Below are 26,551 nucleotides of genomic sequence, written 5' to 3' on the forward strand. Positions count from 1 at the left end.
AGTGATTTTCGAGAACAGCAGGAAAGGCACTCCGTACCACAGACCTGACTCGAGTCGACCGAGTCTCGGTCGTCCACCCCCGCACGAGCCAGCTAAGCGGTCATGGCAGGATCGCAGGCGCTGAAGCCAATCAGTGGTCCTCGTTGGCGGTTCATCCCGTGACCATTGGAGTAAGAAATCACTGACTCGTGCCCTGTTGTCAGCACTCGCCCGCTTTGTCATCGCTGTCTGTATCACATGATAGCTATGAACACTCCCCGATAAATCACATGATGCGACTGCTCGTCCTGACGCCTGAGGCACCAGCATCTTTCCCGTTTGGTGACCGCCTGCATCATCGCGGCTTATCACGAGGGCAGCCGGTCACCAGCTTCTTTGGCACTCCTGACCTTGACCGCGTCAACCGACCTGCTTCATTTCCAAAAGTCAATAGCTCCACCCTGTCTGCTATTACATGATTGTTTCTAGTACTTGCTTTCTTGAAATTGGCCAGGCATCAGGTCTTGCTTGGTAGGCTTTCTCTTATCGGTCCCAGAGGACCGATTGCCCGATTACGTTCCGCCATTTGACCCCCAAAACACCATCGCGTACCTAGAGTATACCAGAGCTGTCTCATATTCGGCAAAACTCTGGGGCTATCTATGGACCCGGCTTGATGGCCGCTTCCAGCTACTGATGTGTCTATAGTCCATGCATCAAGTCGAGAGCTCTAGCCCAAGATGATGACATCAAATATCTTGTCCCGTTTCCTTCCTCCGCATGGATCGCCGTCAGTGTATGAGACCATCCGACAGCACGATTCTCATTCAGACACCTCGGATATTGAGGAGCGTGCAGGGTTAGCCCTGGAGGATGAACATCTGGGTCATTTCAGTGATGGCGAACTGGAGGAAGCCCTAGCAGATGCCGAGAGGGATGAATCCCCAGGCCCGGGCGATCCCTTTTTGGCCCCTCAGGTTCCTCAAAGCGCGAAAGCCGCCGGGAAGGCACCCATGAAGAGTGTATCGCGAACCCGGAGATCCAGTCGCTTACGGCGACCGCAGGCACTATCGCCCCAACATAAACTCGAGGACAGTGATGATGAGGTTCCGGCTTCCCTCCTCGTGGAAGGGGACCAGGAGGATGAAGACGATCTCAAATCAAAACTTCCTCCTCCCCCACCCTCTCATAATCTCCGCGGTCATGGTCCTCACGCTCGACCATCCTCACATAGGGACCAAACGCGGTGGGAGACAGCCCGGGGACAATTACCAGTGCATAGTGCTCCTGGGAAACGCCACCATGGAGCTTTGTGGTCAGCTGGATACCCAGATCTGGCCACAGTAGATCCGAAAGTGAAAGCAATGTGGATGTGGGCGAATGTGGAGAATCTAGACAATTTTCTGAAGGAAGTCTACACGTACTATCTCGGAAATGGGATTTGGTCGATTTTACTGAACCGAGCTTTAAGCCTCCTGTACGCTCTCATTGCTTTGCGGCTTATCGCGATGAATTCAAGACAGCTGCTGACCAAATATAGGACATTCGCATTTGTTGTAGGTTTCAGCATCTTTCTAACGAATTGCATCGACTATCGCAGTGTACGCGGTAGCAGAACGTTAGATGACATTTATATCCAGCAATGCACCAAAAAGATGTCGTTCTCTTCTACTTTCCTGCTGTGGTTACTCTCGCTGTTCTGGATTGGCAAGTCCTTTCAGTATATCATTGATATCCGAAGACTCAAGCATATGCATGACTTCTACCATTATTTGCTCGGCATTGCCGATCCCGAGATTCAAACGATATCCTGGCAGGAAGTGGTCAGCCGCCTGATGACCTTACGAGACTCTAACCCAGCGACGGCCGGCGCTGTTTCTGCCAAAAACCGCAAATTCATGGGGAGCCAATCCAAGCAACGAATGGATGCTCATGATATCGCGAACCGACTGATGCGGAAAGAAAACTACTTAATAGCTCTGGTCAATAAGGATATACTTGACCTCACACTTCCAGTCCCGTTCTTGCGGAACCGGCAACTATTCTCACGGACGTTAGAATGGAACATCAATCTGTGCGTAATGGACTATGTTTTCAACGAGCAGGGCCAAGTTCGAACATTGTTTCTAAAAGATACCCACCGACGAGCGTTGAGTGACGGCCTGCGCCGCCGATTTATCTTTGCCGGCATCATGAACATCTTCGCAGCTCCTTTCATTGTTGTCTACTTCATGACTCATTATTTCTTTCGCTACTTTAATGAGTACAAAAAGAATCCGTCCCAGATTGGGTCGCGTCAATATACCCCGTTGGCGGAATGGAAGTTCCGGGAGTTCAACGAGCTCTGGCACCTTTTCGAGCGTCGCACGAATATGTCCTACCCATTCGCCAGCCGCTATGTGGATCAGTTCCCCAAGGATAAGACCGTCCAGGTTGCTGGATTTGTTGCCTTCGTCTCTGGTGCGCTGGCATCTGTGCTGGCTCTAGCGTCCGTCGTAGACCCGGAGCTGTTCTTGGGGTTTGAGATTACTCCCGATCGCACTGTCCTGTTCTACCTGGGTGTTTTTGGATCTGTTTGGGCGGTCGCCCAGGGTATGGTGCCCGAGGAGACGAACGTGTTTGATCCCGAGTACGCGCTACTAGAGGTGATCAACTTCACCCATTACTTTCCGGGCCATTGGAAAGGACGATTGCATAGCGACGATGTTCGGAAGGATTTCGCCACCTTATATCAGATGAAGATTGTGATCTTTTTGGAGGAAATCATGAGCATGATCTTCACGCCTTTCATCCTGTGGTTCAGTCTGCCCAAATGTAGCGACCGTCTTATCGATTTCTTTCGGGAGTTTACCGTTCATGTCGATGGCATGGGTTACCTGTGCTCCTTTGCTGTGTTCGATTTCAAGAAGGGCACCAACGTCATCTCCCAAGCGGACCCTGGTCGACGAGATCCCGCACGGCAGGACCTGCGGGCCGATTACTTTTCCACCAAGGACGGCAAGATGTTGGCTTCTTACTATGGGTTCTTGGATAATTATGGGGCAAATCCACGTCCATCCAACAAGCGACAGTTTCATCCGCCGCCCACGTTTCCAACCCTCGGGTCACCCTCGGCTATCGAGATGGGCACTTATGGTGAGCGACTGGATGGAACGCTGGCAAGGCCTGGTTTGGCTGGCGGGATGATGGGCCAACAGTCTGCTTTTGGCGCTCCTCGGTTCGGCCCTCCGGGCTTAGGCGATCACACGTCCCCCGCCCCGTCGATGCTCCTCGATCCGCATCACCAACCGTCTGCGTCCGGGTTCCGCACCACTCATCGTGCATCAGCGTACTCTCGCTACCGTCCATCCCGACCGTCGCGTACCATTTCTGACCCGATCGCTGATGAGGATGGGCCATCTACGCAGGCTCGTGGCGTTGGAGTCAGAGCTTCACCGCATGTAGCTTCGGGGTCGAGCGGGGCAGGCATTGGAACGAGCGACAGCAATTTGGGCGAATCGTGGCGCATGAATTTGGTAGACGAGAGGGACGAGGATGGTGAGGAGAGAGAAGGCGGAGAGAATGTGGATGCGCTTGCTGGGGGCGCTGGGGTCTTGGGGCTGATTCAACGCTTCCAACAAGTGAGCAAGGACAATCGGGGGCGCACGACTGTTGGGTTATAGGATCCCTCTCCTGCAGACAGTGTCAGTCCGTCAAGATGTGAATATGAGCGAATTCCGGAGACTTCCGGCTCTGTGAGCCTCCCGGGTCACCTCCCAGATAGATGGTCACGAGTATAATGATAGAGATGAGATTTTCAGGCGTATACTATCCGTAGTCACTGTGTTCTGTAACGAGTGTGTTCTCCTGGAGGCCCGAAATAGAAATTTTGCACTATCATCAGGCTCAACCTTCGGTAATCATCCGCCACCAGAAGGAGCAAAAAGGTGGAAAGCCACTCCCACATCTGTCTCAACCCGCCACTTTGGGTCAGGTCTTCACTCTCGGCTGTTTCATCTTCGGGGATTTTTGTTTCGAAGGGCAAATTGAGTATCCGCCAGGGTCTTATGCTTCATCTCGACGGTACCTTGAGTGGATATGGTCTGAAGGGTCTGTCTACTGGTTTCTTACAGAGACCACAGTCCTTCTACTTAGCATTCGACCATGTAGTTACTGTACTGTATACTGGGTCAGACACTATGTTGACCCCGTTGTTATAGTAATCCCGTGACTGTTATCTATGCCGCCCTTCATCAATATTAGTGAGTTCATCTAAGCACCTCCCCGGATAGGAATGGCATTGTTAATTGGCAGTATATGCAGCAGCTCGAGACGGGGAGACCAAGACCAAGACCAAGACCAAGAAGGCCAAGGATATTAGAAGGAGGAAGACATCGAATACTTCCTTATTAGGTGTGGGACTTTCGCTTCGGAATTTGGAGCAGGGGAACGGAGCCTGGAGGGGGGAAATTGTACAGTACTGTATGTTTATGTTATTTTTAGTAACCGCCGGGACGGGCCCCTCTTCCTAAACCTTCCTGGTGGCTGTTCCCTTACCCCCCTGGATCATGCACCCTGCAGTCAGATGATGGCTGGCAGCCATTGAGTTAGTTTGGCTAGTCTAGATGGTTTGGCCACGGAGATGTGGTCCGTTGGGCAATATCATACTGGATACTAAGAGAATACTGTGGACGGAGTGGGTAAAGGACCATGCTCCTGAACAGAACAAACAGTGCGGTAGCATAACCATGGAAGACGGTAAGGGAAAGCCGAGATAATCGTTACTATGCACATGTATTATCAGTACGTAGTACGGAGTAGAAGTATGATTAATTCCTCTGGACTCCATCGGGAAGTCTGGAGCCATCGATGGCGCATTCTATCAGGTCCATCCGACTAGCTGATCCTCCTTCTCGCGAATCCGGGGTTCTTCTCGGCCTGCTCTCTGTGTCTGTCTCTCTCCCCTCTTCTCCAGCCTCAGCTGTTTCTAATTTAACCTTCGTTCCATAATGAAGAAACATGAACTATCGACGTTCAGACAATCCCCAGTTCGACTGCATCAAGTCGGAGTATTTCTTGATCCTTGCCCTAAGAGCCGGACTGATCCGGGTTGGCATTACGAGAGGTGGGAGGTGCCTTGAAGATTTCATATCCGGGATCAATCAGAAACTGCAGAATTCCTGTGTACTCCGTAGTCTGCGGTAAGTTTAGTCTACTCCGGAGTACGGTAGTTGGACTAGGTCAGGACTATTTAATTAAATATTAAATAATCTTTAGATTATTTCCACGGGTTGGAAGTCTTGCGACACCCAAGTGGGTGCTTTCTCCACGGCGGTTCCACCGTAGGCTGGAGAATGCATTGAGCCAGTGCGTGAGGCCAGCGAATTAACCGCCTTCCCAATGGTCTGGCCCTGCGGTCCTTTTTTTCAGGCTTGCTCCGACCTCCGCTCTCTTCCTCTTTGAGTTTGTACTGTACACTTCTTATCCTCAGTGTCTGTGTTTCCTTCCCGTTCCTCTCTGCTCCTACTCCTGATCGGGGTTGTTGTCCATTCTCTTTGCCCTCTGTTATGAGTACTCATACCACTTATGATGATTAAAATCTGCTCAGAAACTACCGAACTAGATACTAAACTAATCTAAGAACAGAACTGACTGCTGTTTGTGGTGGTCACTGGTCTTGGTGGTTTCCTTCAGACTGTCTCATCTTCTCTTTCCCTTCTTTCCCACCTTTCAAACTCAATACTACTACTACCAACTTACTACTAATCATGTTTGAATAGAGGCTTCACTGTCCTCCATTCTTTCACTATTCCCCTTCCCCCCATCTCTTCCGTCAGTCGTTTCTCTAAATAGATTGTTTGATGGTTTGATCGATTGATTCATTCACCAACCTCCACTCATTCCTTCTTTCCTCCGGGAGTCTCTTCATGTTGACTCTTGTCTGTCGTTTGCGATTACCGCCCTACACATCATATCATTTTCTTCCACCCTGTTTGTGATCCTTGGGACTAGTGATTCTTGACTAGTATTCCCATTACCAGCATCTTCTGAATTGTCTTCCGCTTCACTCTTTTCTCACGCGGATTTCTACCTCCTGCAGGTCCAAGACATTTTCCCTTTCTCCCCCGGGAACCGCGTGATCTTTCTGCTCGTATTTCCCCCTCTTTCTTCTTTCTTTAGTCTCTCTGACCATCTCATTTGGGGGTTCCTACTCATTTCAATCTTTTCCTTTTCTCTTCATTCGTTTCCGCTTACTCTTTCACCTTTCGTTCCTCACGTTGAGGATTCCCTCCCCTTTCCCCCTCGCCCCTCCCTCGTTCCGGGGCGTCTTCGTGCTGCCTCGTACCTTCATCCCCTCCCCATCGATCACCTTCTTCGATGATGTTCCGAGCCCGGCGATACCGGGTTCTCCTGGTATTTGCGGCCATCTTTGTTCTAGCTCTTGTTCATTTCGCCGGTTCACGAGAACAATCCTCTGCTAGTTGGCGTGCATCGCCGCCCGCCGATCGTCGACCGGGGGCCTCAGCCCCGAACCCACCCGCCGTTCCTGAGCAAGCCGCCCCTCAATCTCCGGCCTCTCCTCCGTCCGCCCATGACTACAACCCCGAGCAATTCTCTACCGAAGAATCCAAGGACACTTCACCTGATGTGGCCGTAGAGGGTCCCCCCTCGACCTCAGCCGAATCCCCCCAGCCATCCGAGGAGCCTGCCACCGAGAAGGACGGGGACAACCGGAAAACCACTGGACTTGGAGCTCCAGTCAAGGGCCAAGGCAAATTGGGAGTCGAAACACCCGCCGCAACATGGACACGCCCACATTGGCAGAAGCTGCCCGAGCTCTTCCCGATTCGGAGCGAGGACATGATCCAGCTGCCATCAGGTCAGCCCAAGCCGATCCCGAAGCTGCAGGCAGATTTCAAAGACGAAACCTCGGCCGATAAAATGACACGCCTAGAACGCTTGTCGGAAATCAAGGAGGTCTTTGAGCGCGCCTGGACTGGGTACAAGACCTCCGCCATGGGACACGATGAGATCAAGCCTCTGCGGGGTGGATTCCGAGATCCGTTCAATGGCTGGGGTGCTACGCTGGTGGATTCGTTGGATACTCTCTGGCTGATGGATCTGAAAGAGGAGTTCTCCATAGCAGTCGACTATGTCAAGACGATTGACTTCACTACCACCTCCAAGAGGAACGAAATTCCCCTTTTTGAAACTGTCATTCGCTACCTGGGTGGGTTGATTAGTGCTTACGATGTTTCGGGTCACAAATATGATGTCCTGTTGGCGAAAGCCGTGGAACTGGCCGAGATTCTGATGGGAGCCTTTGACACCCCCAACCGCATGCCTTCGCTTATGTACAAGTGGACCCCGTAAGTCAATTTCGTCCGTCCTCGAATAATTGCATAACCCCTAACAAGTACATGTTACAGATCTCACTTGACCAGACCCCATCACGCCGATAAGAAGGCCATTCTAGCTGAACTCGGCTCGCTCTCAGTGGAATTCACACGTCTGGCGCAGTTGACCAAAGAGAACAAATACTATGATGCTGTTGCGCGCATTACCAACGAGTTAGAGAAGCTTCAAGATCAGACCCAATATCCCGGCTTGTGGCCCGTGAAGTTGGACGCCTCGGGGTGCCGCAAGAACGCCAATGCCAATGCCAATGCCAATATCAATGCCAATACTAAGGAACTCACCAAAGCTCGCCTCGAGCAGGAGTATGCGCGCGACCGGCTCCCTGTGACTACCACGAGTGCTCATTCTTCCAAGCCGCATCCTACCAAGCCGGCCCCGACCGACGCGAAGAGCTACCAGGACTACTTCAAACCCCGCGATGCGCGGTCTCTTCACGAAGATGCTCAGCTTGCAGAGTACCCTGGAGCTGTGGCGCAAGGTCCCGGTGGCGCAGCTCTGAGCGCCCCCGAAGCGCAGTGCACCGGGGGATTGGACACAGCCACCATTGACAAAGAGAAGTACAGCCTTGGAGCTCTTGCCGACTCTACATATGAGTATCTGCCCAAGGAGTATATGCTTTTGGGCGGTCTCAATGATCAGTACCGCTCCATGTACGAGAAAGCTATGAACACAATCCGTCAACATCTGGTCTTCCAGCCTATGATCAAGGGCGGCTGGGACGTCCGCTTTCTGAGCACAGCGATCATCCCCAAGAATAAGCCAGGCCCCACGGTCATGGAATACAAAGGGGATCATTTGTCATGCTTTCTTGGTGGAATGGTTGGCATTGGAGCCAAACTCTTCGGCTTGGAAGGAGATATGGACCTGGCTAAGCAATTGACTGACGGCTGTGTGTGGGCGTACCAATCTACCAAGAGTGGTATCATGCCCGAAGAATTCTCCCTGGTTCCGTGCAAAAAAGGCCAGCCTTGTGAATGGGACGAGTCGACCTATCACACTGCTTTGGATCCTGACATGCTGGAGCGTTTCGCCAAGGCGCAGGAGCGGAAAGAGCAGAAGGAGAAGGAGGAGGCAGCGGCTGCAATGCAAGCCGAGGCTGAGGTAGCTGACTTGAAGAAGAAGAAGACTCTACTGGGGAAGCGCGAGCGCGGTAACTGGCACGTCATTGGTTTGGAAGACGAGGCCACACCGAAGAAGCCGGAACCCGAGCAGCCTCCTGAAGAGGAAGAAGAGAAGGTGCCCTCGCACGAGGAGTACGTGGCGACACGTATCAGTAATGAGCGCCTTCCTCCCGGGGTGACGAAGCTCATCAATCGCAAGTATTTGCTGCGACCTGAGGCTATCGAGTCGGTATTCATCATGTACCGTCTGACTGGCGACGAGTCGTGGCGGAAGAAGGGTTGGGAGATGTTTCAAGCCGTCTCGAAGTACACTCGGACGGAGTTCGCCAACTCAGCAATCGACGACGTCACCGTCACAACTCCCGAGATGTTGGACGAGATGCAGTCATTCTGGCTCGCGGAGACGCTGAAGTACTTCTACCTTCTTTTCAGTGATCCGACCGTCGTCAGTCTTGACGACTATGTACTGTAAGTCTTTCCTCTTGTTGTGAACCCCATCAAGTGCCCTGGCTAACGGACACACCGCAGGAATACCGAAGCGCATCCTTTGAGGCGCCCGAACTAATAATGGCTTTGTATGCATGTGCATTTTGCGTTCGTCCTGCTTGATTCTTAATTCTCCCCCGTTCTTGCTCTTTGCTTCCCTTCATTGCTGCTTTTGCTTGTAAAAGTACAGATACCACGGTCCAGTCCACGCACGAGTTGTTTATTGATGCATTCGCCCTCCCTATTACTGTTTTGTCCCCCTTCGCTTTTCTTGTGGGATGGGCTCTGTTATTTCTTAGCTGGCTTTGGAAATAAAAGGCTCATATATGGTGAATGGTGCTGCTGCTGTTGTGGACGATGATGTGTTGTATAGTCGTACTATTGTACGGGATCAAGTAGATAATGGAGTGGTAGACATGTCACTGTCTCTGTACAAGGTACAAGGGAGGAAAGGGAAATTGATGTAGGCCCTTTGCTGTTTCTAGTGGCTGTAATCAGTACCAACGATGGGGCCATGAGACGAGAGGCGGGGGACAAGCGAAGCGAAGGGAGGAAGGACGGGAATGACGTCCCGCCTGCCCGCCTTCTCAATTGATTATTGACAGCGTTCCCTCTCCGCTCCAACTCCCATCTCTTCTCCAACTCCTCTCCTCCTCTCCTCCTCTCCTCCTCTCTTCACCCAACCTCTTCTCCTCTCCTCTCTTCTCCTCCCCTCTCCTCACCTTCTATCCAACTCCTCCTTCCGCTCATTCGTGCTCCCTTTCCTGGCTGGAGCAGCGCCTTATCCGACTCCCTCGCTGCGGGCGCAAGACGGGATGAGTGCAGGGACACGCCACGCCCGACGAGGACGACTGAGCTGTGGGAAATGGAGTTTGAGGTCACCCTGGAGAACGAGCAGCAATTCTGGGACGGTGAGTAGTACCGGTCTGTTTCTTTCTCCATTGCCCGATCGTGCTCAGAATACACTGCGAAACCCCTCTGCTCGCTACTTCAATTCATTCGGAACTAATTTTGTTGCGCGACCTTGTCCGCAGAAATCCAAGAGATCGTTTCCGCCCCTTGCTCCTCGGAAGACCATATCGACAATGCGCTTCGATCATATCTGAGCCTGGCTACGAAGTATAAAGGTTTTTCTCAGGCGATCGTCCGAAACGAACGGATGCAGTCCAGCTGACGCAGGACAACCGACAGATGAATACCTTCAGGGCGAGTTGGATGTTACCCGGTGCTTGTACAAGCTCCTGGCATCCAGCATCTTTGCATCGCATGCGGACTATGTTCGACGACAGATGATCTATTGTTTGTTGCAGGTACGCCCCGAGGAGTTCGCACATTGCCTCATGTAATGTGTGGGAGGGGTTGTGTGACGACGTCTGACATGGGGCATGATTTTTTTTTCCAGGACGACGACCCGGCTACACTTCATCTCATTGCCTCGCTCTTGCTTTTCGACGGTCGCCAACATGAAGAGGCTTTTCGGATGATGAACGAGGAAGGTTCGTTTCCGCGGTTGCTGGAACTGCTGCAGGTCCGCAACCGTTCGGCGGATGAGAGCATGCCGGCGGGCCTGCATCGGCTTCTCATGGACTTGATGTATGAGATGTCGCGGATACAGCGGGTGAAAATCGAGGATCTGGGTGGGTTTGCGCCGGCGTTTCTTTTCCCAAAGCATGCCTCGGTTCGGAATTGTTGACCCTGTCTGTGTGTATGGCAGTTCTTGTGGACGACGATTTTGTTCGCGGTCTCTTTGACATCATCGAGGATCTCTCGTACGATGTCAACGACCCTTATCATTATCCAGTCATTCGCGTTCTGGTGAGTGTCGCGTCCAAGGTGGAAAGCAAATCGCTAATGACTGTCGGGCAGCTGGTTCTTAACGAGCAATTCATGATCTCGGCGCACGATCCCGTTGACGAGCAGTCACCCATTAATTTCCTGACCAACAAAGTCATCAAGGTTTTGTCCATGTATGGAAATATGTACAAGACCTTTGGTGAGAATATAATCCTCCTAATCAATCGAGAAGGTATGTGGTGTTTGTTGTGGGGTGCGGACCAATGCTCTAACATGCTACAGGCGAAACGTCCCTCCAGCTCCTGACGCTTAAGCTTCTATACCTGATCTTCACCACTCCGAGCACCTACGAATACTTCTACACGAACGATCTGCATGTCCTGGTTGACATTTTGATCCGAAACTTGCTGGATCTGCCGGAAGAGTCGTCCGCCCTTCGACACACCTACCTCCGGGTTCTTTATCCGTTGCTCGCTCATACGCAGCTCAGACTGCCGCCTTACTATAAACGTGACGACATCAAGCGGATGCTCAGTATCTTGGTCAATGGTCAACTCTTCCATAGCGAGGCGGACCAAGAGAGAATCATGCATTTTAACGAGGCAGATGAAACAACTAGAAGACTGGTTCTCCGATGCGCAGCCGTCGACTGGATCCGCGAGGAAGAGTCGACGGAGGTTCAGAAGGCTACGGTGCCACCCCTCAAAACCTCCGATGGCAATGACGAGTCGCCTGAGGGCGAGTTTGGTGCACCGCTGGAGCTGTCCCAGACACTCTCCCCGACGAGTACCGTGGATAGCTCGTCGGAGAATCTGTCTCCAACCCGTGCCGATGATGAGGCTGGCACGGGCTCTGCTAAGCTGAATGCGCATCGCAAGCTCAGTCAGGCGCAGAGATTGGGGATGCACCTCGAGCGGGCCTCGTCATCGTCGCTTAGTGTGCAGGAGGTGGCATCGCAGCACGAGAAACCGGGCGTGATCACGCCGAGCCGAAACAATGCTCACTTGGACCGTCCTTTCAGTCCGTCGGCGAACAGGGGGAAAATCAAACCGCTTCCCCCGAATCCTCGGCGCTGGAGAGGCCGTCCTAGGGCCGAAGATGATGAGCACGTAGACAGAATTCCGGAGGACCGGGAAATTCAGACTACGAGTCCGCTACCCCCGCCTGTCGCCAGCGGAGCGGGCGACCGGCGGAATTCCACCAGCACATCGAGCCTAGCAGTGCCAATTCCTCGGGCCCCGCGTCGGTCCGCCTCCAACCCCCCGCCGGCGGTCCCTCCGCCGCGACGGTCGACCCATGCCACTGTCCCCGGCATGGCCACTCTCTCGGTTTCCAGCCACTGCACACCGCTCACCAGTCCCTCGCGAGTCGTTCCCCAGCTTCATCATAATAGTGTGAGCGCTCTGGGGGGTGGGAGCAGCTTGGTCAGTATGGTTTCCAATTCCAAACATGGGCATAAACCCGAACCTCCCCGAGCCCGTCGCTCGGGACGGGAAAGACTCACTCCGGGGGATTCCTCGCATCGGCCGGAGTCCCCTGCCGAGCATGAAGGCTCGACTCATTTGAGCGAGGGGTATGCGTGCGATGAGCAGGAACAAGCTGTCGGGCCGCCCACATCCTTAGGAATCAAGTCCGGTGGTCCGGTCAGTGTCGAGGAGGCGGTGCAGAACATGTCTGTGGGGAAGTGACGATCTCCCATTCTTTTCTAATTGATACTTGTTTTTGAGAATCATCTTGCATTGGCATATCGGCGCGTTCTGAGGTTTAATTTGTCTATGAGCTATTTAGTAGTGAGCTTTTCAGCATGTGCACTTCACCTTGACCTGCTCAAGTTGGTGACAGAAACGGCATCTATTGTCTTCTAGACTAGAGAGTAATACCAACGATCAAAGCACTGTCCACTGCGGAAAAACAGTCTGGTCCTGAAGCAACATGGAATTGCCTGCCCCGTCTGATGGAAGCCGAGTTCCACTGCGTCGTCAGCGGGATCCATTCGTTTGATGAGGTCGTATGGTACCGTACACGTATACTCCACCGGGCAGGGGATGTATGTACGGTAACTATTTGGTATTCTGTGCGAAACATGTGTACTGTACTGTACCCTCTCACATTACAACTTGGATGAACGGACGTTTCTCTCACCTCCTCCAAGCATGACAAACACTAGATCTATCCCGCAGATCGACCACGACAAGTAAAACCCAATTCTTCAAGCGAGGAAACTTGAGATAGATATCATAACTTATACATACAGTCCTCATTCCTCATGACTTCCACAAGCAACCAACCATAATCATATCATATCATACACACCAGAGAAAACACGCAGCCCTAAACATCGAGCAAGCAATAGAAACAGTATCATGAAACCCAGCATGATATCACCCTTCCTTCCTCATCCCCTCAGAGTAGGTATGAAGACCAACAGGGGGAGTTAATGCCCCAGGATCCCCCAGAACTTCTCCGCCCCAAAGGTATACCCATTATCCACCTTCCAGAGATCATCGAACGAGGAGAACAGCACCAGCCCTACCTCGCCATCCTCTTCCCCATTCTTTGGGTCAGCATCAGCACCAGCACCAGCACCAGACCGCGCAAACGCCTCCCTCAAGCTCCGCACCGCAGCGCGCTGATTCTCCAACGAGGGCACGGCCTTCCCATTCGGCTGGCCAGCATGCGGCCATCCGCTTTCCGTGATAACCACCTTCTTGCGTTGACCCGTATCACCAGCCCCATCCCCATCCCCATCCCCCTCCATCATCTCGAGTAACTTGCCCACCTGGCCCCTCACAAACGCCCCCGCGCCCGCGGCCTCGACCTCCTCGTCAAAGAAGGCATGACAATTCGCCGCGCAATAATCACTGGCCGCACACACGGCGGGATTGGCCAGATGCGCCGCCACCGTGTCGACCGCGACGACGGGGCCGGGGTACCCGGCGGCACGCAGCGTGGCGCGCGCCGCCTGCACGGCGCCCACCACCTCGGCGGCGGTGTTCTGGCCGCTGTTGAGGAGTTCGTTCCCGATCGCGACCGTGTGGATAGCGCCCCAGTCGCCGCCGACCGCGGCGATGATGAGCGCCAGATCGTCGGGGAAGTGGCGGAGGTCGAAGAGGCCGGCGAAGACCTGCAGGCCGAGGCCCCGGGCCGCGGACAGGACGAGGCGCGTTTGGTCGCAGTCGGTGCCGTAGATGCGGACGAGGGCGTAGCCGGTGAGCTGGGCCAGGTCGTGGGTGATTTGCGCGGCGGGTTTGCAGGTCCCCTCTGCGGTGTAGGGGGAGTAGGCGATGCCGTAGTTTTTGTCGGGGGAGGTGGTGGACGGGGGTGGGGGAGGTGAGGGAGGCGAGGGAAGAGTGTTGGGGTCAGGAGGGAGGGCGGAGTTGAGGCCGTGGACGACGTTGTTGCTGAGTTGGTTGGCGCTGTGGTCGAGCCAGGTTAGGGCTGCGGTGGCATCTTGACCCAGGCTTAAAGGGTTGGGGAGCCAGTTGTTGTTGTTGTTGCTGCTGGGGCTAGGGCTGCTGCGGCGGCGGCGGAGTGGATGGGCGGAGACGGTGTTGCTGTTGAGAAGGAGCAGCAACGCTAGCAGCAGCAACAAGATGGGGGCATGGGAATTGCAACTGCACGTCCACTGCATCCTGCACAGTGTTGGTCGTCCGCCGCTGTCACGGTGGATGGTGGATGGTGCATTGAGTTGGGCAGTCAGAAGATAAAAAGAAAAGGAAAGCTAGATGATTGTTCCCTGACCAGGGCTGTCTCCTGAAACAGGGACACCATTGAATTCACTATACAAGAATGAGCATTTCTCCCTATGGAATGTACAGGATCACTCCTACCTTGAGCCCTTCACCCTTCACCCTTCACCCACTGACCGATCCCCGGAATGTCAACACTTCAAACCCCTTATAATCAAGGTTCCCCCCCCCCCGCCCTACCCTGGATTGTCAAGCCACAATTACTTACCCCTGGATCTCCCTATAATTGCATCATCCACCATGCCCGAAAACCCCCGAGAAAAGAAGAAAAAGTGGTATTAAATAATATGGTCTCTAAGAATATCCACGGTACCAATGTAGCCAAAGAAGTAGGAGAAACAAAGACGATCACCACTCAGTAAAAATGATGCGTGTCGACCGTCCATTAAGACATGTGCAGGAGCGTTTCACCTAGCATCTAGGTGCAATATGCTGTACAGGAACTGTGCTTCGACAGTGGGTTTTATCAACAGGGCCGGAAATAATGAGGCTGGGGCAGAATACGATGATGAAAGGACAGAGGGCGTATCATGGAAGCATTAAACGTCATGGCCAGGTCCCTACGGCAGCCGGAGAAACAGACAAAAACGAATCACTTCCTCTTGCTCAGGACTTTCGTAATTGCGTGGCGGATGATCGTCCCCGCTTTCTCGATCTCTTTTCGCGTCAGGCCGATCGTCACACAGACCTTCAAAGCAGGCTCCACCACCTGCTTCGGCTCGAAGTTGTCCTGGAGAGTCTTGAGGCGGCTGATAAGGACGCCGTTGGCAAGACACTGGTAGCACCTAAAGTCAGCATCGTGGTCAGACGAAAAGACATAGACAGACAACACCTACCTCGTCAACGATATCCTGCAGCAAGAATTGTTGATCATCCTCAGAAAGCTTCTTCGCGTGGACCACCTCGGGCTTGAGAACCAGAATCATCATGGGATTCTCCGGGGCACTGGTGCAGTACACCCAATCGCTGCGAGGGTCCAACTGCGCCCACATGGCCTTGGTGTGTTCCCGCAGCTGCGTCACCGTCTCGGGGCTATTTTGCAGCATGTTGATCGTGGCACTCGCGGTGGTCGACAGCAGAGCAGGCAACGCGGCTGAGAACGTGTAGGCCGCCGCGGAGATCCGCTGGTGGTGCACAATCTCCTCCGATCCCGCGCAGAAGCCTCCACCAGCAATCAATGGGCCGGCCAGCGATCCCACGATCATGTCGACTTCTGCCGCGTCAACGTTCTGATGCTCCGTCACACCACGGCCGGTGCGTCCAAGAACACCAAACGACCAGGTCTCGTCGAGGATGAGGCGGAATTTGTACTTCAGTTTCAGCTCAATCTTCAGAAGAAAGCGTCCAGTCAGTAAACAAGACCCCCAGACAACCACAGCTCGGCCGAGAAAGCACATACAATTTTAGGCAAGTCAACCATATCACCGTACGACTCGAACAGACCCTCAGTGATGATGAACCGTCGGGTGAGCGGCTTCCGCGCCTGCTCCTTGGTCACCTTGGCCAGAACCCGTTCCAAATCCTCCATGTCATTGTGCTCGTACCACCGGACAATACTCCGCGAGATCTGGATACCCTTGCGGATCGCAAAGCTGACCCCTTTGTCGGCCACGATGATGTCCCCGCGCTTCGAGAAAGCCGGGATCACACTGGAGATGGTCGAGAAGGCCTGGGCGTAGATTATGCAGGACGCGGTGCCGAGGAACGAGGCGACGTCGGCTTCGGTTTTCATGTGCACGTCCTGGGTACCGTAGAAGCCTCGCGGGCCACAGGGTCCGACTCCGTAGTTGCGGAGGGTCTGGATCGCCTTCTCCTTGAGGGATTCGTTCGTGTTGAAGTTGTAGAAATTGTACGAGCCCAGGTTCATGACCGTCCGGCCGTTGGCGAGCTTGGATTTCGGGCCGACGGGGCTGGACAGGGCCCGCGCGCGTTCGCGTCAGCAGATGGACCAGTGGACCAACCCATTGAGGTCGGACAGTCGAGGGAATGGCTCTTACCCAACGATGACAGTACGCTTGTCCACTTCCATGGCCTCCAAGGGGGTCGGCTTCCCGACCAGCGGCTCCGGAGTCCATTCGTCGACCAAGTCATCAATCTCATCTTCCGAGAGTTGGACGACACCGGGCTTGGTCGAATACTTCGGCGCAAGAAGGTAGCGAACGGCGAACAGGAACAAGAACAGTTCCACGGCCGAGCGGATCGGGTCGTTCTGATAGCTGGACTTCACATAGCGGAGGAAGATCGCGGAGCCGGGAACCCGATGGAACAAGGCAGCGAGTTCATGGAGATACTCCGTAAGAAGCCGCTGTGTCTCCTGGATATCCATGGTCTCGAAATTGGCGAGGCGCTCGTGGCGCTGAACGAAGACGCTGTCGGTGGGGGAAATCCCAGAACTGAAAGAAAGACGACAACAGCAATCTATAGTCGAACGGATGGCATTGGAATCAAGGTGTGATCTGTAATGGAGGAGCTTTGGTCAGAAAGTCGAAACGACGCGGCACTTCCCAACTTCCGGGCAACCCAGGCCGCGTGCACGTGACTTCGTCTGCTCCTTGCAGGCAGCCATCCTATCAGCCCGGACTTAATAGTCATGTGACAACGTTTCTCGACGCTCACTAAATCCAGACTGATCCATCCATGATGCAACTTGGAAGCCCCTATCGCAGAGGACCAGTTAAATCAGCCAATGTGACCAAGCAATCCCTACAAGATACTACATTTCCGCTGTTCCTTGCTAGCTAGCATCATCTACGGGAAAAGCTCCAAGAATACCAAAGATAAAATGAATGGTGGACAACAAAATGAAACTTGCAAGTCTAATGAACATACATAAAGGACTGGAAAACACCTCGAGAATACAGAATTCAATTGACAGATATTGGATCCATTAATGTTGACGACAGAAAAGAGCATGGGCGAAGAGTGTCCTTCAAGAAGCAATGAGAATAAAACAAAGGCAAATGTATGCGACTCGGCAGCGTCCTCAAGGCGCTGAACACTTTATACAGCTCGTTTCCATGTTCCATTTTCGCAAAAAGTGAGAGAAGGTAGAGAAGAAGATAAGATGAAAATCCAACGTGGCAACAGACTCCTCACTAGCTGGAGGTGGCGGTGGCAGCCGGGTTGGTAGGAGTCCAGCCGGAGAACCCGATGGGGAGACCTCTACCAGTGTAACTGGCAATCGTGTCATTGTTGTCCTTGTCGAGGGGCTGCATGATGTTCATGGGGAGACTCGAACCCAGGTTGATGTTCTGGTTGCGAGCCACGAGAGGGGCGATGAGAAGGATAAGGAAGATAACCAGCATCGTGAAGTACAAGATAGCAAAACGAATGACTCTCCGCTTGCGAAGCTTGGACTGCTTCAGGGTATAAATGGGAGGACGAATCTGCCGACTCGGGCGCAGCCAGAAGAGAATGACCGAGTGGAACTTGTCAACGTAAGGGATGCAAAGAGCAGGCAACATGACAAACAGGAGGATATGGCCCAATACGAAGTCGGCGGAGAAGTAGCCCAATTCCGTGATCTTACACAGGAACTCACGGCCAGGCTGGGAAAGAGTATGCCAGCCCATGCTATACCACTTACCCGTCCACCAGGCGATGTTGGACTGATCATTCTTGAATTCTCTGGTGAGAGCAAGCGAGATGATGAGCTTGTAGATGAACCGTTGGATGGCAGCCATGGCAATCATGCCCATCACACATCTGGGCCAAGACCAAGACTCGAGGAAGAACATGACTTCAAAGATAGCCAGAAGGACAATCACGGCAATGGCGTGAGCAATGGCAGCCAAGACAGCACCGAACTTCTTGCAGCACATGCTGAAGATGGGACCCATACAACAAGCCAAACCGAAGAACATACCCGCAACACCGGCGTTGATGGCAATCGGACCAAAGGCAACGATGGCGATACGGACGATCGCGTTGGAAGCATGCTTGTTGTCATTCGAGATACCGGTTCTCGAGTTGATGTACAGGTATGGCACAAGGGTAACACCAACGACCACCAGAGGGGCGATGATTTCACTGAAGAAAATGTTCGAGATGCGAGCTCGGGGAACATCGCCGGATCCCTTCTCCGAAGGAACACCAAGAAGCTTGCGCTTGTAACCAGTAATGCGGGTACGAGACAAGCGACAGAAGGCAATCCAGGAAGAGGCGTGTGAGCGGGAGTTACCACGGGACAGCCAGCGGATGTAATCACGGTAGTCGATGAAGAAATCGTGCCAAGCAAACTGGTGAGGGTTGAACAAGAAGGGAGAGATCACCAGGGCCAGCAGTGAAACCCAGAACCAGATCAGAGCGGCAGTCCAGACAGTTGAAGTCGCGAACAGCAGCATCAGAAGCTGACGAGAACCAGCGTAGATGGAGGGACCAGCGAAACGCGAGTAGAGGACACCGAAAGGAATACGAGCCGTTGCGAAACCACGGCCAGTACCGATATAACGAGCACCGCCGAAAGACAAGTTCTGGTGGACAGCATTGGCATAGATCTGACAGACGAACACCTCGAACATGAAAGAGAAGGAACCGAAGTGCTTCGCAAGACGAGTCGCCATGCGCCACACACCTCTCTCAGTCAATTCTTGGACAGCGAGGGGAACGAAGGAGATGAAGAAGACAATGAAGATAGAGATAACACAGCGGTTGACCCAGTTCACGATAGGCTTCAGGTCAGCGCAGTACGTCGGACGGAGAGGGTCGGTAATCGGCAGGTCGGAGTTGTACCTGCAGGTGATGGTCTCATGTCTCAAGGCACCGAGGTTGACAAGAACGATCATGAACATCTGCACAGACAGCATAATGAACATGTTGTTAATGTGGAAACCAGGGTGGGCATAGTAGAAAGACAAGAAACGATCGAGAGGCAGCTGAGTTCCCAGATAATAGTATTCTCTGGACAGCATCTGCTCACCCATACCAGTACCAATCTTGGTGGTGAAGTTCAGAATGGAGCCAAAACCAAGATCACGACCCTTACCGCACTGGAAGTACTCGCAATGCTTGATACGTCCACCACGGAGCAGAACTGTCATACCAGCATAAATATCCTCGTTAAGGTGCAGACCCTTTTGAGCCTTCGAGATACCGCCACGGGTCGTCATGAAAATACCGTTCAGGAAATCAGGGTGACCGTAGTGCAGTTTTCCGCCAATTTGGGCAAGAGTACGCGCGAACAAAGTACCGAATGTCTGTTCCTTACTGGCAGCTACGTCACCAAGCAGACCAATATTCTCAGAAAAGATGTATTCACGGGCTCCGAGAATAGCAACCGGGGTCGTAGTAGTGGAGGGCACACCAGGAGTATAAGGAGAAACGTTGTCAGTGGTCAGCTCCTCGAACTCGGCCAGAACACTGCGGATCTTCAAGCACTCCTCCAGGTAGTTGTCCTGGTTAGCGTCGATGACCTGGATGTATTCACCGCGGTAGAAGATGATAGAGTGGTTCTGGTTGTCAGACTTTCCGTCACCAAGAATAGGATTACCAGAAAGTTGGATTCTGAACTTGGGCTTGCGCATTCCATTGTCGAGAAGCTCGCAGTGTCCGTCAATCAGAGCAGAGTACAGACGGGGCTCCTCGCCCTCTTCGGCCGGGGCCTCCTCATCAAGATAAGCGATCTGGAGGTCTGGGTAGGCACGCAGAAGGAACTCGGTGTTTTCGCGCTCTTCCTTGTTGAACTTGGCATAGCGTTGCATGGAAACGCAGAGCTTGAACTTGCGGCGGGCCATACGTTCAAGCTCACGCTCAAGCTTCTCTGAGTTACCACCAAACATCTGGACGACTTCGGGGTTCTCGACACGATACAGGAGCTTGATGGCGCGGCTGAAGTTCATGAAACCGGAGATAGTTCTGTAAAGCGTTTGGGAGCGTAGCGAAGACCAGATGCGAGTGCGAAGAGTGTACTCAGGAGCGGCGGACTTGAAACCAACGCAGTAGAATGGCAGATCATCGATCTTACTCTTCTGAGCATCCTTTTCACTCTTCTCCTGATCACCGTTGAACTGCGAGGTCTCGTCCGCTAGAATCTTGGTGTCCTTGACGAAGCAATCCCACTCGTGAGGATGAAGTTGCTTAAGGTATTCCAGCAGAGTAACACGGGAGTAGGGCTCATCCTCACGAATAATCTCACGAAGGGACAGCAGAATCTTTTCACCGTAGTGAGGAATGAGGACGGTGAAAGTGGGCATGTTGTCGACCGGGAGCGGCTCGGGCATAGGCGTGGACAAGGACTGGGCGAAGAAGGAGATACGACGTTCGGCCTCGCTACCAGCGGGGAAGAACTCAGTCTTGAAAGACTGATCTTCCTGCGAGACGAAGAAAGTAGGGGCACGAAGAGTCCGCTTGCCTTCGACTTCGGAAGGAACCTGGTGGTAGAGCAACTTCTGCACGTGGTCGATGGCCAAAAGGTGCTCTCTGTACATGGAAATGATGATAGCGTTCCACACCTGTGAGATGAGAACCTTGGGCTTGTACTTGATTTCCATGTCGGTCGTAGCGAGCACCTTCGAGTAGATACGCTTGGGCAGGCGAGAGAAGACATTTCTCCAGGGCGACCAGATCGAGACACCGAGATAGAACGATCTGGCGACGGAGAAGATCGTGTTACAGATAACGTACCACAGGTAACTGTCGAGGAAGAAGAGCGTCAAGTCCATGAAGAACATCAGACCCAGGAGAATCTGAGGCTGACGGTGGCAGAGCACGTTGGGGATATAAGTGACACCCGCACACTGGTGAATGCGCATGGGCGACAGGATACGGATAGGATCTTTCAGGGACAAGGTCAGGAAGAAGTAGGACTCAACCAGCTTGGCACCAAAGACACAAATCCAGAGACCGTAAGACATCCACATGTCGTTACCGGTGAGGCGAGGGAAGCTAGCCGTGAACGTCTGACTGGCAACGTATTGACGTCCGTGCTTCTTCATATAACTACCAAAGAGACCACCAAGCGGCATGACAGAGAAGAAGAAGAACGTAGCCAAGGCGATAAAAAAGTGGACGATACCGATGACGAGAGCAATAGTCTCGCCGATGGAACTCTTGAATCCGAAGACAACGACACCAGGAGCCAGGTTGACGATGAAAACAGCCAACAGGAAGAACAGCCGCTTAGTGAGATGCTGCGCACCAGCCCATCGGCGAGGGACATACATCCATTCACAAATAGTAGCCATGATCTGAATGAAGGAAACCAGAGCACCTCCGAAGCCAACAGCAGACCAGTAATAAGAGCCTGGCGGTTTGTTGTCCAACTGTTGTTGGTAGTCGGTGGTGTAAAGCGTCGGGGCGTTGTAAGCAGTGAAGAACCAGAAAGCACCAAGATGGATAACCCAGATACGGTTGAAGTTGGTCACCAGATGGAACCAGGAACGTGTCTCCCGGTAGGTCTTGAAGAAGGCCTTCTTCCAGTCCACATCCTTCAGCTTCGTCCATCTCTCAGCGGGCGGGACATCCACCAGACGGGTCTTATCCTCGAAAGAAATGCGCTCAATGCCCTCGGGGTACCAGAAAAGCTGGTTCATATCATCATAACCGATGATCTTGTCGTGGTCACGCTCGCGACGAACATACTTGCCATCTGAGATCTCGTAACCTTGGTCACGGCAGAACTGGTACAAGGGGGTGATGATTTCATTCAGATATGTGAGCTCTTCCACGGGCTCAACCCGGTTCTGACACTCGGGAGAGCTGTAGTAGTCATCGGCGCACTTGAAGATGAAGCAGAGGCATTCCGGCAAGTAACGGACCTGGTTGGCCTCACCCCAGCACAGCAGATAAAGGGCAATCTGGCGTACTCTATCATGCTGAGACATGCGGTTCATCCGGGTCTTCCACCGATATTCGGCAGCTTCCAGACTGTTGTCTCCCTCCAAAGCCTCGAGGTTCTCTTCAACATTCTCGGGATTTTGCTGGGCAGCCTTCTTGGCCGCGGCGCGAGCTTTTCTCGTCTTACGATCGGCCTTTCCAAGCTTCATGTTCGCGAAACCAACGGCGTCATCGAGATCCAAATGGGCAGAAAAGTACCACCGGCGGTAGTTCGCGTTGTCACCACCGATGTAGTCGGCGTGGAGCGACAAGAGAGCCTGGTTAGGGGTCATACGAGAAGCTCTGGAATCCAGCTGTGTCATCAAGTGGTCGTACATATTGCGCATGCTGTCCCGCTGGAAGCCGAATTTGTTGACCAGGTCGATGAAGATATCCTCGATTTCTTCCTTGGAAACAGGCACCTGACCGTCCGAGGCCCAAGCGGGGAAGGGCTCCCGCGAGCGCTGACCAGCAGGTAGAGCACCACCGTAATCCATGCCGTACACGGGGGTGGAGGCCCCGGAAGAACGGTTGGCACCATAGGAGACTTGGGAGGAAGGTGGCCGGTAACCGCCGCCATATCCACCACGACCACCATACTGGCTGTCGGCGTAACTATTGTAACGCTCATCGCCGCGGCCGTAGTAATCCATGTCGGCCGCTCGAGCAGTCTCGGATCTCATGGTGAAGTCGCTGAATGTTTCGGAATCCTCTTCGGACTCGCCGCGGCGTCTGCCACTGCCGCCATGGTTGCCCTGGTCATAGTATTGGTCGCCGTAGTACTCGTCTTGGTGGCCACCATCATAGTAACCGCCTTCTTGTTGATACCCTTGGCCTCCCTCGGCGTTGTAATGATTGCTGTTGACCACAGGTTAATCCAGCTCCTCGGGTGGCGAGATGTAGTGGGAGCCCAGGTCACATACCCTCTATCATAGTAACTATCACCATAATTTTCATGATCATAATAAGCCTGGCCATGCTCGTCTTGGTAGTACGAGTCACCATGCTCTTGCTGGTGGCCGTAGCCCTCCTCGTAGTGGCCCCCTCCTGCTGCTGCGGGATAACCGGACATTTTGACGTGCCACAATCACTAACTCTTCGAAGAGGTTCTATACGATTGCAAGTGATGAGTTTCCGCAGTCATACCCAGCAAGGAGCATCCCGTAACCGGGATGGTCAGGACTTACATGAACAATGACCCATTAAAAATTAGCTGAAAATATTCCCGATGGCTGGAGCATATAACAGGCAGTCGAATTCTCGGTAGGATCCGTTCGCTAAAGATCGAAAAGGTCGAAACACGTCGAGTACACTGAAACCGAGAGCGCTTTTTGTCCCCTGGAGGCACCAGTCCCCGACAGTTGAACGGTGTTGAAAGTGATTCAAACTCAAACCGAAAACAATTGATTCTGCTGGTGACCGACTTGTAAGGCGAAGTCGGGATGTCGTTGGTAAAGTCCGTTTGTTAAACGAGTGGAAGGGGTCAAGCCAAATGGTCGAAACTGAACTAAAGGGGGGGGGCGAGCGAAAGGTGTCAATGAATGACCGTTGTAGGTCGAACCTATCTCAGTCAAGCAACACCTCCCTCTTCTTTCCTCGAAACGAAAGAATCAGAAAGAAGGAAGGGAGCCAAGTCGCGTTTTCCTGGAGGGAAAAGTGGTTGGGTGACTTGGGGGTAGGTGTTTTGGGGGGGGGGAGTGGGTTGGAGTGGATGATAAGAACAAAAGAGTGGACTGAACAAGACAGGGAACCGAAAAGAAAAAAAGGAAGAGGTTAGGGAAGAAGCAAGCAAGAAAGAGTGAGAGTGAGAGAGAGGGAGAGGGAACGAAAGAAGGAAAGGACCCAGAGAGAAGGACGCTTAGAGGAGGCTTGAGTTGGACGGGTAGTGGTGAAAAAGGGAATTGATTGACCGACAAGCAGGGAAGATAGCACTGGCGCTACTGACTGGGCCAGTCTTTTCGCTGTCTTTCTCGAGCTAATACAGAATACAGTCCTTTCTCAAGTCCTCTGGGCTTTTTTTTTTTCTCTCCGTAGGATTGGATTGGGGGGGGGGAGGAGGGTGGAGGAGGGGGGGGGATGGGCAGAGTGTGTAAGGGAAGGGGGGAGAGGAGACTTGTGGTTATTTTGGGATCTGGATCTGCTAATTTACTAGTCGCGATACCGATTTCTCCTGGACTAGTGGTAAATATGCCCGGTCAGCCAGGCCAGGGCGGGGATATGTAGCCAACCAGCAACTCTTCACGTAATGTTCCATGGGATGGTACATGCAGTGGTACCTGGTATTTACCAATCTTTACCACATCTCGGTATGTTAAATACACGCAAAACAGCATAACATGCGTAATAAGAGAGTACTGTATGTACCCACCACCATCTCCTCCTCCTCCATCAGCTATTCATCCATCCATCCACTTTCCCAGTCACCTACACTTATTCATCCCAGCAGGTACCAGGTTACTACTACCTGTACCCAAGGTACCTTACTGATCAGCTTTGCTCAGCAATTCTTGACATCACGAACAAGAGGCTGGGCCATTTGCTTATGTACAGTGCTGTAACTCCAGAGTATGTAGCTACATTGTATATGTAACCAAAGGTACACTATACTTTGCTTTAATTGAGTGCCTGAGATACCGTGGTTAGGGACCTCCCCGGGTGCCACATCTGCCGAATGTGAGGTACGCGTAGGAGATCACCAACAAATTTGCCATCCCGAAAAACTACCACATCCATTCATAGAAGAAAGAGAGAGAGAGAGAGATTCAACTATTCAACCCTTATCCCAAAAGTCTACCGAATGCAGCAGATGGCGACAATCAGAATCCTCAGTAGACTTGAGTGACTGACGTAGCTGGCAACCACATTGATCCATATTCTCCTCCAAAAGCCTGGAGTGGTGGACACAAAAGTTCAAATCTGCAACAAGTGGACAAGACTCGTCCGGAGATACGTACTGTGTGCTTCGGCATCCATGGAACTCAGCGGCGGCCCCTGAAGCCCACCTCTCCCCGACCCACAACTCTAGACCACCAGGAAATGGGAATTACCCAGATCCGTACCGAAGGGCTGGGAAGTTGATGCGAGTATCGGTGTAATAAATTACGGTATACGAAATTCGCCGCTGTCTTTGCTTGTTTACCCTTCCAGTTCACAAGCATTGCTCCCACCAGGCATGAAGGGATGAATCATGAACCATCTTCATTCCTCAACCCGCCCGTACCAGCAACCACAGTCCATCTTGTTACAACATCATAGTGGCAAGGTCACGAATGCGTCGCCGGGGCGGGTGGTTGTTTATTATGGTGGCAGCGGTCTTTGGTTTATTGGATCCTTAGCGAGCACCGGATTGTTGCAACAGCTTCATGCTGTGGAGAGTTGGCTCCGTTGCTGAGAAAAGGCTCCTCATACTCAGGTACTGTACACCCCAATAAAAATCTCATCTATGTATTGCTAGTACTCGACTGCGCATGTAACGCTTCCTGCATATATGCTCATGCTCCGCCTCCCAGGAACTTCATAGTCCGTTGTATTGAGGATATCATGGCGAACTTGTCAGTAACAGGCAAGAATAGGATAAGATTCTGAGCACACTCTCGGCAGTGCAGTTGCATTACCAATCAAGCTGGCAGCATGAACTACTACTCTACAACCGATCATATCATGTCCTTCCACGAAAACTTCTGGTACTTGTATGTTACTGCGTACTTGATCAAACCACACAAAACCATGTACAACTGCAAAAGATCAAGGAAAGAAAAAGGAAAACTGTACACGTTACACTGACTCTTTCGCCACGAATCGACACGCATAGGGAAGCATACATCATACATAATCAGCTGCTTCGACCCACAGCCGCTGAGTAAGGCAGGCACTAAACATCTGACTGCTTTTCCAATTATAGAGTAACCTGTCTCCCTTGCCACAGTCAGTACACAAGAAAGAGACATGCGCCCATGGAGGCACACTGGCACCATTTGACAGGACAAGAACTGAGTAAGATAGCTGCCTGCCAGAAACCAAGCCCGTACATAGTCCAGCCCCAGTGGCCACGAAACTTGTCCAGTGACAGCGGCTGCGCATCACTTCTCACAAGAATGGGGAAGAGGTCTGGGCAAGCCCACCAATACCATTGCATGTACTTGGGGTATATGGAATCCACCGAACTTGTCCACCCACCCTAAGCAATAGAGACAACGTGGTCTGTGATGCCAA

The 26,551-nt window shown here is 52.6% G+C and overlaps 7 protein-coding genes across 7 annotated transcripts; 4 read left to right on the plus strand and 3 right to left on the minus strand.

Annotated features, from left to right (window-relative positions):
• The first annotated feature begins 356 nt into the window (after positions 1-356).
• Positions 357-3,771, plus strand: atgI (autophagy protein ATG9). Its single transcript, XM_025650351.1, has 2 exons — positions 357-1,456; positions 1,520-3,771. Exons 1-2 carry the CDS (start codon positions 720-722, stop codon positions 3,639-3,641), a joined length of 2,859 nt encoding a protein of 952 aa, XP_025506064.1. The 5' UTR covers positions 357-719; the 3' UTR covers positions 3,642-3,771.
• Positions 3,772-5,946: 2,175 nt separating this feature from the next.
• Positions 5,947-9,213, plus strand: BO66DRAFT_41189 (class I alpha-mannosidase 1A). The gene is made up of 3 exons (XM_025649318.1): positions 5,947-7,328; positions 7,389-8,966; positions 9,027-9,213. Exons 1-3 carry the CDS (start codon positions 6,337-6,339, stop codon positions 9,061-9,063), a joined length of 2,607 nt encoding a protein of 868 aa, XP_025506065.1. The 5' UTR covers positions 5,947-6,336; the 3' UTR covers positions 9,064-9,213.
• Positions 9,214-9,615: 402 nt separating this feature from the next.
• BO66DRAFT_469953 (uncharacterized protein) lies at positions 9,616-12,685 on the plus strand. Its single transcript, XM_025652753.1, has 7 exons — positions 9,616-9,895; positions 10,019-10,111; positions 10,176-10,294; positions 10,387-10,621; positions 10,699-10,799; positions 10,851-11,010; positions 11,061-12,685. Exons 1-7 carry the CDS (start codon positions 9,850-9,852, stop codon positions 12,464-12,466), a joined length of 2,160 nt encoding a protein of 719 aa, XP_025506066.1. The 5' UTR covers positions 9,616-9,849; the 3' UTR covers positions 12,467-12,685.
• A 300-nt stretch (positions 12,686-12,985) lies between these two features.
• scw4 (putative cell wall glucanase (Scw4)) lies at positions 12,986-14,662 on the minus strand. Its single transcript, XM_025652754.1, has 2 exons — positions 14,609-14,662; positions 12,986-14,557 (listed from the first exon to the last, which is right to left on the minus strand). Exon 2 carries the CDS (start codon positions 14,407-14,409, stop codon positions 13,213-13,215), a length of 1,197 nt encoding a protein of 398 aa, XP_025506067.1. The 5' UTR covers positions 14,410-14,557; positions 14,609-14,662; the 3' UTR covers positions 12,986-13,212.
• Positions 14,663-14,725: 63 nt separating this feature from the next.
• On the minus strand, positions 14,726-16,988 carry lcbA (serine C-palmitoyltransferase subunit lcbA). The gene is made up of 4 exons (XM_025645410.1): positions 16,525-16,988; positions 15,927-16,437; positions 15,364-15,855; positions 14,726-15,302 (listed from the first exon to the last, which is right to left on the minus strand). The coding sequence occupies exons 1-4, from the start codon at positions 16,851-16,853 to the stop codon at positions 15,120-15,122; spliced, it is 1,515 nt and encodes a 504-aa protein (XP_025506068.1). The 5' UTR covers positions 16,854-16,988; the 3' UTR covers positions 14,726-15,119.
• Positions 16,989-17,531: 543 nt separating this feature from the next.
• BO66DRAFT_41285 (1,3-beta-glucan synthase) lies at positions 17,532-23,660 on the minus strand. Its single transcript, XM_025649378.1, has 3 exons — positions 23,527-23,660; positions 23,263-23,448; positions 17,532-23,197 (listed from the first exon to the last, which is right to left on the minus strand). Exons 2-3 carry the CDS (start codon positions 23,409-23,411, stop codon positions 17,623-17,625), a joined length of 5,724 nt encoding a protein of 1,907 aa, XP_025506069.1. The 5' UTR covers positions 23,412-23,448; positions 23,527-23,660; the 3' UTR covers positions 17,532-17,622.
• A 1,858-nt stretch (positions 23,661-25,518) lies between these two features.
• Positions 25,519-26,049, plus strand: BO66DRAFT_390366 (uncharacterized protein). Its single transcript, XM_025646986.1, has 2 exons — positions 25,519-25,751; positions 25,849-26,049. The coding sequence occupies exon 1, from the start codon at positions 25,527-25,529 to the stop codon at positions 25,728-25,730; it is 204 nt and encodes a 67-aa protein (XP_025506070.1). The 5' UTR covers positions 25,519-25,526; the 3' UTR covers positions 25,731-25,751; positions 25,849-26,049.
• Positions 26,050-26,551: the final 502 nt, after the last annotated feature.

The sequence above is a fragment of the Aspergillus aculeatinus genome, assembly GCF_003184765.1.
Source record: "Aspergillus aculeatinus CBS 121060 unplaced genomic scaffold BO66scaffold_13, whole genome shotgun sequence".
Taxonomy (NCBI): Eukaryota; Fungi; Ascomycota; class Eurotiomycetes; order Eurotiales; family Aspergillaceae; genus Aspergillus; species Aspergillus aculeatinus.